Raw genomic sequence first — 13,053 nt, 5'->3', positions numbered from 1 at the left:
TTTTCTAATTAGATACGGCTTTTTCAATGACTATACGAATTACATTTAAAACACGCAAAATTTATGACATATCTGGAAGCGTTCACCCGGTAAAGATATTTGAGATTTTTTATATTCTAATTAGATATGGTTTTTTCATTGACTATACGAGTTCCATTTTAAACATGCAAAATCTCTGAAATATCTGGAAACAATAACAAGTTAAACCCATTATTCGAACGAATTTACTAGACTATTGTTCACCCGGTAAAGATATTTGAGATTTTTTTAATTTTCTAATTAGATACGGTTCTTTGAATGACTATACGAATTCCATTTAAAACATGCAAAATCTATATAAATATCTTGAAGCATTAACAAGCTAAACCCCTTATTCGAACGAATTTACTTGACTATTGTTCACCCGGTAAAGACATTTGAAATTTTTATTTTCTAATTAGATACGGCTTTTTCAATGACTATACGAATTACATTTAAAACACGCAAATTTTATGACATATCTGGAAGCATTAACAAGCTAAACCCATTATTCGAACGAATTTACTTGACTATTGTTCACCCGGTAAAGATATTTGAGATTTTTTATATTCTAATTAGATATGGTTTTTTCATTGACTATACGAATTCCATTTTAAACATGCAAAATCTCTGAAATATCTGGAAACAATAACAAGTTAAACCCATTATTCGAACGAATTTACTTGACTATTGTTCACCCGGTAAAGACATTTGAGATTTTTTATACTCTAATTAGATATGGTTTTTTCATTGACTATACGAATTCCATTTTAAACATGCAAAATCTCTGAAATATCTGGAAACAATAACAAGCTAAACCCATTCTTCGAACGAAATTACTTGACCATTGTTCACCCGGTAAAGACATTTGAAATTTTTTATTTTCTAATAAGATACGGTTCTTTAAATGACTATAAGAATTTCATTTAAAACATGCAAAATTTATGACATATCTGGAAGCATTAACAATCTAAATCGAGCGAATTTACTTGACCGTTGTTCACCCGGTAAAGACATTCGAGATTTTTTAATTTTCTAATTACATACGGTTCTTTCAATGACTATAAGAATTTCATTTAAAACGTGCAAAATTTATGACATATCTTGAAGCATTAACAAGCTAAACCCATTATTCGAACGAATTTACTTGACTATTGTTCACCCGGTAAAGCTATTTGAGATTTTTTATTTTCTAATTGGATACGGTTCTTTCAATGACTATACGAATTTCATTTAAAACATGCAAAATCTGTGAAATATCTGATAAGACAACCACTTCGCACGCGTGGTAACGAACAGAAAACTTTCTCAAGCCGTTTTGAAACTTTTCACAACAAACTACTGCGAAGGTGATGACTGCATTTTATCTCAAATCTGATTTCCTTGCTTGCATTTTGAAGAACTAACGTAACCCAACTTTCGACAGTGCTCTCGGATGCCTATCTGCTAATGGAAATCAGAAGCTATATATCTTCATTAGTAATAAGTGCACTTAAACAAATCAAACTTAGTTGTGTAATTGTTGATAAGTTGTGGAGACTATTTTTTTCGTAGCAGCTTTACCGAATGTGACAGGATCATGTCCGCATTAAAGCAACATTTGTTTCATAGCAAATCTTTCTCGTTACGAAATTACCGTGTTCTCACTTTCCGACAGTGTAACTGCACCTTAATAGTGATGCCAGACTCCGAAAAGAGCGAACTACTAATCCACGAACTTCTTTCTCGCATCTCCGGTGAAAAAAAAAATGAAAACAAGCGCACTATCGAGAAAACACCATGAGGTGAAATGGAATCACAAAACAAAAACATTCCTACATGATGCATGCACCGCTCGCAAAACTCGCTCCCAACCAGAGCCGAGAGTAGTTTGTTTCTCGCACTTGCACCAGAAGAGAGAGGCGCTCTGTCTGACTGGCGTTGAAATCTTCGACTCGCCGCAACTGGTCCGCTGTTTTGAGTTGTTGTTGTTGTTGTTGCTTGCTGTTAGTACCGAGCGTCGTCGCGGGACCCTCTCAAAGACGCCACACGGATAAATGTGATTTAGTACAACGTTAACAGTTCGTCGCATCGGAACACTCTCGCCTTCGTCGTCGTCGTCGTCGTCGCCGTAGTCGTTGTCGTAGTTGTTGCTATTCGATCGAAGCCGGTTCGGTCACCATTCAATCACAAACGGGTTAACTGTCAGTGACTCATTACGATTGGCTCCACGGGTTGTCAAGACCGTACTGCGGAAAGTGGATTCCTTCCAGCACTCCAAGTCAGTGGGAAACTTTACTTTCCTATGAGTGATAACGAAGGTAATCGAAGTCGAAACTAAATGACGACGTGTAAATAGTTTTCAGCTGAAAACTATCGTGAAACGTGTGTTGTGAATTAGCTAACCGGGCCCTAATCGAGTTTTGTACACAACTTAGCTTAGGTTTTTTTTCTGTGTCAGACGGAGGCTGGCAAGGAGTTCAAGTTGCAAAAGTTATTTCTCTTTGTAGAGGTGCCTGATTGATAATTGAGATGAAATTTACAATTCAAAGTGACTGAATGGAGATCACTTCTCTATAAACCGGTGTACCTGTTTGTGCGTGTGTGTTCGTTTCTGTTTATAACTCGAACATTAGCGGGGCACGCCTGCATCGCCCACTCTGGTGATCTCCTTTCTTAGTAAAACCGAACCAAAATGTGCGCAGTGTGCCGTTCGTGATGGCTTCTTCCCTCATTGTTGTCATTAGGTGCATATTAGCGCACGATTAGTGCCTGCTATTAGATCAACAAAAACCAATGATGAAGCACTGCCGCCGGCTGCATCTGCCTCATCATCTTCTCGCGGAGCCAGAGCAAGAGAGAGCGAGACAGTGGAGCACATGCATTCAAAAAAACAATAAATCGAGCATAACTGGTGCAACAGATAAGCTTAGAGATTAAGACAACTAAGAAACGAAGATTCAAACGGTTGCCGCCCGTTTTGTGGATGTAAAGTGGCGAAAAAAAGCAAAGTTGAATATTTTTTTCATTGAAATTGATGTTCAACAATTACGGTCACTCGGTTGCGGTGTTTGTATAATGCGGGTCGGGGTGTGTGGTGCAACAGCGTTCGTGCGTTTTTTTATCGTGGTGCAACGGTATGGTGCAGCGACAGGGGCCCAAAGGACGGGAGGGAAATTGTGGAGAATGAAAAATCTGAGAACTATCAGAATCAGAAAACAAAAAAAATGGAGGAACCGCAATGTTCGATCCGCTGTCGGCGTCAAAGTTTTGATCTGATCCATTCTTAATTATGGTGTTGTCAGTCTTTGAGATTTGTGCTTTTTCGGAGATAAGAGATATCTTATAAACGACCTGTTACACACAAATTACGAAGGAACCTTTCTTTGATTATTGTATGATCGGTTTTCATTGGCAGCGTGCTTTAAATAGAACAGAACGCGTTGAAATTGTTCAGTTTTATATTCAAAACGAGACCCACTTTTGGCGAAAAATCATCATGTCAGACGTGGCACATTTCACGTTAAAGGGATGTATTAATAAGCGAAAATTGTCGGTCCTATGCCACTGAAACCCCTCAATTAATTGAGGAACAGCCTCTATACGACCAAAAAGTTACAATTTGGTTTGGTATTTGTGCGGATATGATGATTCGCGCCTATTTTTTCCAGGAGGATGATTGAGCAACGAAAACTGTTAATGGCGATCGTTCTCCAGCCATTAGAAATGATTTTGTGGTGCCCATTGTTCGTGAAAATGATTTGAATGGCTACTGGTTTCCAACAGGACGGTGCAACATGCCATACAGCTCGACTAACAATCGATTTGTTACGACCATTGTTCTTCGGACGAGTCATATCGAAAAACGATGATATTGACTGGACTGGGATCACCCGATTCGACGCCACCAGACTTTTTTGTGGGGCTATTTAAAATCCAAGGTATACGTTGATAAGACAAGAACCATAGCTCAACTCAAAGACATATCGGCCAAAACAATGGAAAAAGTTGAAATCATTTAAAAAAATTGCTTTTTCCTTTAACCAAAATAAATTATGATCGAAATGAAAATAAATAAGAATGTCTATTTCATATATTTTGTTCAGAAACCAATGCTACCACTTTAAATGGCTCACCCTGTACTAAAAATTCACACATATTCATTCTATAGAGTATGAAGTGTGAATTTTTAGTAAATGCGACTGCCGATCGCTGAAGAACAGTAAACCGAAACGTTATGCTGTACAAAAATCAAAGATGAAGTTTTTTTTTTAATCTTTACCGAAAAGAATCAACAAATCGGTTAAATAGTCCTAAACAAAGTTCCTGAATTTCATCTGGATCCGACTTCCGGCTCCGGAATTACAGAGTGATATGCACCAAAAGAATGAAAATAATGTCACTCAATTTTACCGGAGACGGCTGAAGCAATTTACACAAACTAAGATTCAAATTAAAGGTCTCACGGTCTCATACAAATATTCTGAATTTTGTTCTTGTTAGACTTCCGGTTTTGGAATTTTCAGGGTGATATGCACCAAAAAAAAAAAAGAAAAAACTTTTTCACTTTTCTCGAAGATGGCTAAGCCGATTTTTATTGTCTTAGATTCAACTAAGAGGTCTTCAGATACCATAAGAATAACTCAAATTTTGTTCAGATCCACTTGTATCAAATTTACACTAATTCGCCTAAGGGAATTATTTTTTCTCTCTCTTGATGTTTTGTATGAAATGAATTTATTCTTCAAGAAACTTTCGAAACTAATCGAGAAGTCGCGTAAGCGAAAGATCTAAATTTTAGAATATCTACACCCAGCAAATGATTATTTATCAGTAGCTCACTTTATGAAGCTGCTAGAGCCGATACTTTACTTGAAGAACATGAAGCAAATTTCAATTAAATCGTTTTTTTACACCTTCAGAGTGGTTTAATTGACACAGCAGTTCCCTGGTTTGAAAATTTTTTCGTTTAATATTCATATGATCTTCTGGTTATATGATATAGTAATTTTCTGTTTTGAGAAAGCTAATATTATCCACAAATTTTCCAGTTGACAACAGTTTTCGTACAAGACGAACGCGATACTTTGTTAAATTTAATAAATTTGAAAATTATCTTCCAAAGCTTACTAGCTAAAGGCTCAAAGCTATATGCTCATCATGTTTACTTGAAGAAACTTTATTCAATTGGATTGTTTTTTTTTTCTCATCTACAGAGTGTCTCAATTGACAGAGCCGTTCCACGATTTTAAAATTCCGTGTTAGAAGCTAATGTTGTCCAAACTCTTTCAGTTGTTATTCAGTTCTCGTACAAGACGAAGGCGATACTTCTTTGCAAAATTTAAACCTAAAGTCCATAAACTAGTTTCTTGTGATTTAGGGATTTGGTGTATATGTCGTCGTCGACTCATCAGTGCATTAGCAGTTTATTGTTGAGCTACTAATGCCACCTAACGATACAACATATATCGCTTAGCAGACGGAAAGTTTATGCTACTTACATATACACTTTTTGCACCGAAGTGCCATGCCTTTATTAAAGTGCCGAATGAATGGAAATTTAGTCGTCATTTAGGGGTTTTGGGACCGCAGGAGTACCAGTACATGTCCAGTAAACATAACTGTTCTCATTCATCGACTTATATTCTTATACTTTTTATGTTTCATCTTCGATTCATCCAAGCGTAGCAGTTCATCTTGAATTTAAAAATTTGCTTAATTAAAATAGCACAATTTTAGCAAACGAAGCGATTTAATTTTTTTTTACTGATGTTTCGTATGAAACGAATTTACTCGATCGAAGAAGCCTCGAAAGTCGAAGAAAAATCCAAATCTCAAAATATCTACACTCGGCAATTGATTGTCTATTTTTGCTGGCTTGCGGAACTATATTCCATCGGATCGTTTTTCCATGTCTCCAGAATGGCTCAACTGACAGAGCACTTCCACTATTTAGAAAACCAGTCCCTATCTTTGGAGAACACGTTTTTGCAAACTTCTTGTTGGATATTGATACGATCTTGTGATATTATAAGAATGGAGGTTTCTGTTTTAAGGAAGTTCTCGTACAAGATGAACGCGATGCTTTTTTTTGTAAAGTTCAGAACCAAAACGTTAAAAAATATCCGGGTAGCAGTTTGTGTTAAGTGAACGTGACTATTTTTCTATTTTAACGTTTTCGACTCTTCAAAACGTAGTACTTCCACTTGAGTTGCTAGTGCAGCTAAACAGTTCATCTCAAAATGCTAATTATGTAATTAGTATGTAATTTTTTTAAATGATAAACTTTTAACAAACGAAGAGAACTGTTTTTTTTTTGTATTCTGATTTCGTTTGGCACGAATTTTTTCTTCGACAACTTAATTTCAAAATATCTACACTTAGCAAATGATTGTCTGTAGATACTTGCTTGCTTTGTAAAGCAACTAGTGCCGATCGTATACTTGAAAGAACTCCGTTCAACCGGATCGTGTCTCTACATCTCCGGAATAACTCAATCGATAGAGCAGTTCCACGGTTTGGAGAAGGTAATAAGTCGGAGAAGAGGTATTTTTAGGACGCTTCATGATTTGCGGTGTCCACTGTATCTCAGCGCAGACTAATCAGACGTGAACAAATCAAAGCAGCATAATTAAAGTAGAAGTTTTTGTAGACCCCAACGTTTCTGTTTGATTTTTTTTTTAATATTTTATATATAAAAAGTGTGTACAAAATTTGAAAAAAATGGTGCAGTAATGACGAGGGACACGGACTTTTAAAACCTGCTTTTGAGCAAAACGCGTTTAATGTTTTTTGTCTACAAAATCAATGGAAGCAATTTATTATTATTTTTTGTTTCAATTATAGAGGCTTTAACAGCTTAAGGTCATTCGCCTCTTCGGACCAGAAAATCCTTTTGACCCTATGTGCGGGATTGGGAATCGAACCCAGGTGGGTTGCGTGAAAGGCATCGACTATCCAATCTCGCTATTCCCGTCCCCGAAAACAATTTATTACTCCAGGAAGCCTGTGAAGTTTAACATTTTCAAAAAATCATATTTTTTCCTTTATAATTTATTATAATGAAACATTTCAAGAATGTTTTTTTTTTATTTTTAAGTCAATCGAAGCAGAAATCTTGGGCCTGTGTGCCGAGCTCTTACTTCTTCGCAGTATGAGATAAGTAAAGATAAAGATATTCTTGAAATGTTTTGCTATAAGAGAATAAAAAGAAAAATAATGATTTTTGAAAAGTGTTAGACCCTACCCGCCCCTTAACGTACTAGAGACACCCAACTATTTTCTTATTTTCGCAAACATCGTCTTCGATTTGTTAATGCCTTGTATTTTAACTTGACTAGCTAGTGCAGCTGAGTAGTTAAACTTGAGCTTCTAAACATACGTGAGAAGAATTTATTCTTCAAGTAATTTTCGAATCTAATCCAAGAAGTCGCGAAAGTGCAAGACAAAACTGATACCGTTTTCGTTTATTGATCAGAGCAGCCCGAGAGCTGAACCAGAGTCGTCAAAACAACTTTTGATGAGTTTGTTTTAGCAACCTGGGGTCGCTCCAGATCGGACTCCAATCGCGTAGTTTCGCTCTGAAATTTTTCTCGGGTCGCACCACGCATCCATGCGAGTTTGTTTATTTTTTCTTTTTTATATGAGTTATTGTTTAGGGCGCGTACCACGTGCTCATTTTACTCGGAGTCAGAGTCACCCTCGTGTAGGTTCTAAAACGAAAACGGTATAAATGTCAACATTTCCACACTCAGCAAATGATTGTGGGTAAATGCTTACTTGCGTTATAAAGCCACCAATCGTTTGTTCGAAGGATCTTTGTTGTCTAATCGGTTCTTCAGAATGGCTCAATCGATAGATCAGTTCTACGGTTTGGATAAGATTTATAGAATCGAGTTTCACCTAGGCGGGATAAGTTTTTGCAAATTTCTTGTTGCATATTGATACGCATCTTGTGGTAATATGAGGATGAAACTTTTCTGTTTTTAAGAAAGCTAGTGTTGTCCAAAATTTTCCAGTTGACGTCCTATTCTCGTACAAGACGAGCGTGATGCTTTTATGTGAAATTTCGAAAATTATCATACAGAGGCTTGGGTAATTGTTCCGTGCTAGAGATACGAAACTATTTAGTTGTTATTTTTATGTTTCGTCTTCGATTCGTTAGTGCATTGCATTTTAACTTGAATTGCTAAACCTTTTCTTCAAGTAACTTTCAAGGTTGATCGAAGAAGCCTGGAAAGTCAAAGAAAACTTCCCTTCCTAAAATATCTGCACCCAGCAAATGATTGTCTGTAGATACTTGCTTTCGTTGTAAAGCCACTACTGCCGATCGTTTATTTGAAGGACCTTCGTTCAATCGGATCGTTTATCAACATCTCCAGAATGGCTCAATCTATAGAGCAGGTCCATGGTTTGAAGAACGTCTATAAGGGAGACGTTTTTGCGTATTTCTTATTCGATATTAATACGATCTTCTGGTAATATGAGAGTGGAAGTTTCTGTTTTAAAGAAGCTAATAATGCCCAAAATTTCCCGGTTGACGTCAGTTCTTGTATAAGACGAGTGCGATCAAAATGGATTATTATTTACATGTTTTGACCATCGATGACCATCACTAGAGGTCCGGGTTGGTGGTTCAATGTTGGAATGTAGTACCAAGGCTTTGCTTTTACGTACTAGAGGCACCCAACCCAAGTGTCTTGTTTTCGCAAACATCGTCTTCGATTTGTTAGTGTCTTGCATTTTAGCTTGAGTAGCTAGTGCCGATGAGTAGTTCAACTTGAACTTCTAAGCGTACGTGAAACGAGTTTATTCTTCAAGTAACTTTCGAATCTAGGTCCACTAGGTCTGTATCGATTATTCGAAGAAACTTTTTTGAATCGGGTCTCCAGAATGGCTCAATTGACAGAGCAGTTCCCCGGTTTGGAGAAGATTTACAGAATCGAGTCTCACCTTTGCGGGATAAGTACTTTCAAATTTCTTGTTGCATATTGATACGATCTTGCAAGTTTCTGTTCTAAGAAAGCTAATAGTCTTCCGGTTGACATCCAGTTCTCGTACAAGATAAGCGAAATGCTCTTTGTACATTTTGGAAAATTAATCAAATTGTAAATTTATCATTCGTGAAACGAAACTAATTCGGTCTTTTTTTATTTCGTCTTCGATTTGTTAGTGCCTTGCATTTTAACTTGACTATCTAGTGCAGCTGATTAGTTTAACTTGAACTTCTAACCATGCGTTAAACGAATTTATTCTTCAAGTAACGTTCGAATCTAATCCAAGAAGTAGCGAAAGTGAAGGACAAAACTAAATTTCGAAATTTCTACACCCAGTAAATGATTGTGTGTAAATAATTGCTTGCGTTATGAAAACACAAGGTCCAATCGTTTAATCCAAGGAACTTTGTCTAATCGGATCTCCACAATAGCTCAATCGATAGAGCAGTTCTACGGTTTAGAGAAGATTTATAGAATCGAGTCTCATCTTTGCGGGATAAGTTTTTGCAAATTTCTTGTTGCATATTGATACGATCGTGCAAGTTTCTGTTCTAAGAAAGCTAATATTGTCCAAAGTCTTCCATTTGACTTCCAGTTCTCGTACAAGACAAGCGAGATGCTTCTTTGTATATTTTGGGAAATTAACCAAATTATAAAATTATCATTCAGAGGCTTGGGTAGCCGTTACATGCTAGAGACACAAAAATATTTCGTTCTTTTTTTGTTTCGTCTTTTTTTTTTTTCATTTTTTTTTTTATTCAAGAATATAATGTTTAAGGCACACTGCTTAAGCTCTAAGATGCCAAGGGCTTTTACTAATTTTAATTTACGACTAACTTAAAACTAGGGTTGTATCATTGAGTAATGTCATATTTGGGTCGCAATGGTTGACTTTGGTTTGTTTCGTCTTTGATTTGTTGGTGCCTTGCATTTTAACTTGGCTAGCTAGTGCAGCTGAGTAGTTCAGATTGAACTTCTAAGCATACGTGAAACGAATTTATTCTTGAAGTAACTTTCGAATCTAATCGAAGAAGTCGCGGAAGTGGAGGACAGAAATAAGTTTTAAAATTTCTACACCCAGAAAATGATTGTGTGTGAAGGATTGCTTGCGTTATGAAGACACAAGGTCCAATAGTTTATTCCAAAGAACTTTATCTAATCGGATCTCCAGAATGGCTCAACTGACAGAGCGGTTCCTCGGTTTGGAGAAGATTTATAAAATCGAGTCCTATCTTCGGGAAACACGTTTTTTTTTTTAAATTCCTTGTTGCATATTGATGCGACCTTATGGTAATATGAGAGTAGAAGTTTCTGTTCTAAGAAAGTTAATATTGTTCAAAATCTTCCATTTGACTTCCAGTTCTCGTACAAGACAAGCGAGATGCTTTTTTGTATATTTTGGAAAATTAATCAAATTATAAAATTATCATTATCATTCAGGTAATCATTTCTTGCTAGTGGCACAAGAATATGTTGTTCTTTTTTGTTTCGTCTTTGATTTGTTAGTGCCTTGCATTTTAACTTGGCTAGCTAGTGCAGCTGAGTAGTTCAACTTGAACTGCTAAACTTACGTAAAGTAGTACAATTTTGACAAACTCGCCGAAGCGATTTTTCTTCTCTTATCTTTCGTTTGAAATGAATTTATTATTCAGATAACTTTCGAAGCAAATCAAAGAAGCCTGGGAATTCATCTGCAACTTGATTCAATTTTGATATCGAAAGTTGATAAATATTATTAAAAAAATCAATTCGAGCAGGCATCGGCCTCAAATCAGTAACCAAACTTTTCAAAATATTATACAAACTGAATCTCCCGGTCGAGTACCAAACCGTCCCAGCACAACAAGATAACAACGGATGCATCCGAATCGCGAGCACGGTCCCCATAAATCAATGTCATGACATTGCCAAATTTTGCACCCAACAATCCTCGCCTAAGTTGGGCAAACATTCACCGCACTACTAGCTTAATGACCGAAGATAGATGAAAGCTCCATCATTCGGTGATGGTGGCAACCAGCTGCTGGCGGGAAGAAACTTCCGAGCCCACGGGCGTGGGCCTGTGAGCTGTGGGCAGCAGCAAAGACACATGCGCTTTTGCGCATCAGTGATTCACTTCGGTCCTCTCGGTGAAAGCCGGGCACGTGATGAAGAAACGATCCGGGGCATCCGCTAGAGGAGTTCGGCGAATCCGTCCAAAATTTTCAAACCCCGGGCAGTGAGAGTTTGGTGTTGGTCAGGCGCGAAGTGAAATTATTGTACGTTTGGACCCGAATAGTTTGAATTGCAAACCGAAGCTCATCACAAAATCGATCAACCATTGAAATTTGGAATTTGCCTTGTGTGTTTTTTTGTTGTTGTTGTTGGTTCGTGTTGTGCAGTGTTTGCGCGGTGGAACGAGAAAGCCCATTGCCGCCCTCTGCGCCGCCGCGGTTGATTTGATTAGGAGAAAACGACAGTTTTGTGAAAATTTACGATTTGGACCCAGTAACCGACAGTCAGTCAGTGATCGGAAAATTTGTGCTAACGTGTTTTGGAGAAAGAGATAGTAGTTTGAGCTTGTGCGCGTGGGTGTTTGATAAGGAAGATGCCACGGGATTCAAAGAAAGAAAAAGAAAGAAACAAACGCCTTTTAAAGTCGACACGAGAAAGAAAAATATGTTTCGTGTATCGTGGTGGTCATAATGGAATCAACTCTTTTCGGAATACCAGTTTAACGGTTCGACGGTTCTTTTCCAAAACAGGTCGCCCAAACGATCTACGACAAGAACGCGCGCATCACAGCGTGTAGCTTCTGATGCCGCCTTGCCTTGTGCGGGGTTTTGGAATGCAACAGCCGGGTCAGACGTGTTCCTTGGAATTTCACTCGTTATCACCTTCCCGCACCGCCTAGCGGCGATCGTCGGTGGGTTCATCATCATCGCCGTCTTCAAACAATTATGACCGCTGCCCGCAGCCAGTCCGCGGTGGTAACTTCGTAACTGATTTTACACTTTCCATCACAATCTCATAATCGAGTCTCGTTAGTCAGATCCCATCCCAGCCCAGTTACTGCGCACACAGGCTGTGGTGTTGTATCGCGATGGTCCGTCCCCGGGTACACAACCTCCCGGAGGGCGCAACGGGTTGTAAATCATCGTTGCACCGTCTCGCTGCATTTTCTCGGTTGCTTTTCTGCGAGTACTGGGTCTCCTTCCCAAAATGTCAAGGTACTCGCGTGGGGGAAGGATGTTCTTAATGTTTTAACATAATTGTGCCAACCAGTCTCGGTTTTGTCTGTCCGGTGCAGTGCGATGCTAGGAGTTTATTGGTTTTTTTTTCGGGGATACTTGAACGCGTGAGGAACGCATTCAGGTCAGCGGTTTAGATTACGAGTTTAAGAATGATGCGTAAACGTAATTGTTTCGGTTTTCAACGTAAACCGCTTTTCTTGTGAACTTCAAAATTTTGAAAGGGAATTTATTGTGCACTATATCTTAATGAGGCAATCATCGTAAAACTTATTGTATGAACTTACTTTCGCCTATTGCGAAACAAAGGTTTTATGGGCTATTTTAGATTAAACAGCTTTTACAACCGCAAATAATTTTAGGTTGGTTGAAAAAGGTATCGTTAATAAGAATTAAACTGTGTTTATGTGCTGCGAAAAGTGAAGTCAATTCAGTGTTTTGGAAAACCGAAAAATCTTTTGATATATTCGGTTGGAGTCTTTCTTTTGTTAGTTGTTCAAAAATTTGTCCAGAACAGAACCGCTTGGAGTTTTATCAGTCTGAATGTCTGGTAATAAGTTAGCAGTTTTGGTGTTATTTGGAGTGATTAAGCGTTATGCAACAAATTGAAGAGAAACTCTCAACAAAAATGTTTTGGTAAAAATCATCCAAAGGCAGGTTGTCGCACAATGTAAAGACTAATGAATATTGAGCTTAAACGATCACCCCTGGTTGCAACTCCGTTACTGGAGCTGAAACCTTTTCAGAGAATTCCTAGATAATCGGACTGGCAAACCATCCTTCAATGTACACCGAAAGAAATTCAGTCATGATTAAAATTCATGAAACTG

The 13,053-nt window shown here is 37.8% G+C and overlaps 1 protein-coding gene across 29 annotated transcripts in view; it reads left to right on the top strand.

The window, feature by feature from the left end:
- LOC131432946 (ensconsin) overlaps positions 1-13,053 on the top strand; it is a 383,203-nt gene that overhangs the window by 140,061 nt on the left and 230,089 nt on the right. For 7 of the 29 annotated variants that reach the window (XR_009229999.1, XM_058599556.1, XM_058599551.1 and 4 more), the window contains exon 1: positions 2,057-2,318. The exons of 9 other annotated variants lie outside the window; for them this stretch is intronic. Coding sequence is in view for 3 of the 20 variants with exons in the window: in XM_058599589.1 (XP_058455572.1) it covers positions 2,303-2,318 (16 nt within the window). In the remaining 17 variants the exon portion in view is untranslated. Of the gene's footprint in view, positions 1-2,056; positions 2,319-13,053 lie in introns of those variants that run through there. 13 more of the 29 variants (XM_058599555.1, XM_058599559.1, XM_058599557.1 and 10 more) reach the window with 4 other exon arrangements.

Source organism: Malaya genurostris, chromosome 2 (assembly GCF_030247185.1).
Source record: "Malaya genurostris strain Urasoe2022 chromosome 2, Malgen_1.1, whole genome shotgun sequence".
In the NCBI taxonomy this organism is placed as follows: Eukaryota; Metazoa; Arthropoda; class Insecta; order Diptera; family Culicidae; genus Malaya; species Malaya genurostris.
This window is presented reverse-complemented; position numbering and strand designations above follow the sequence as displayed.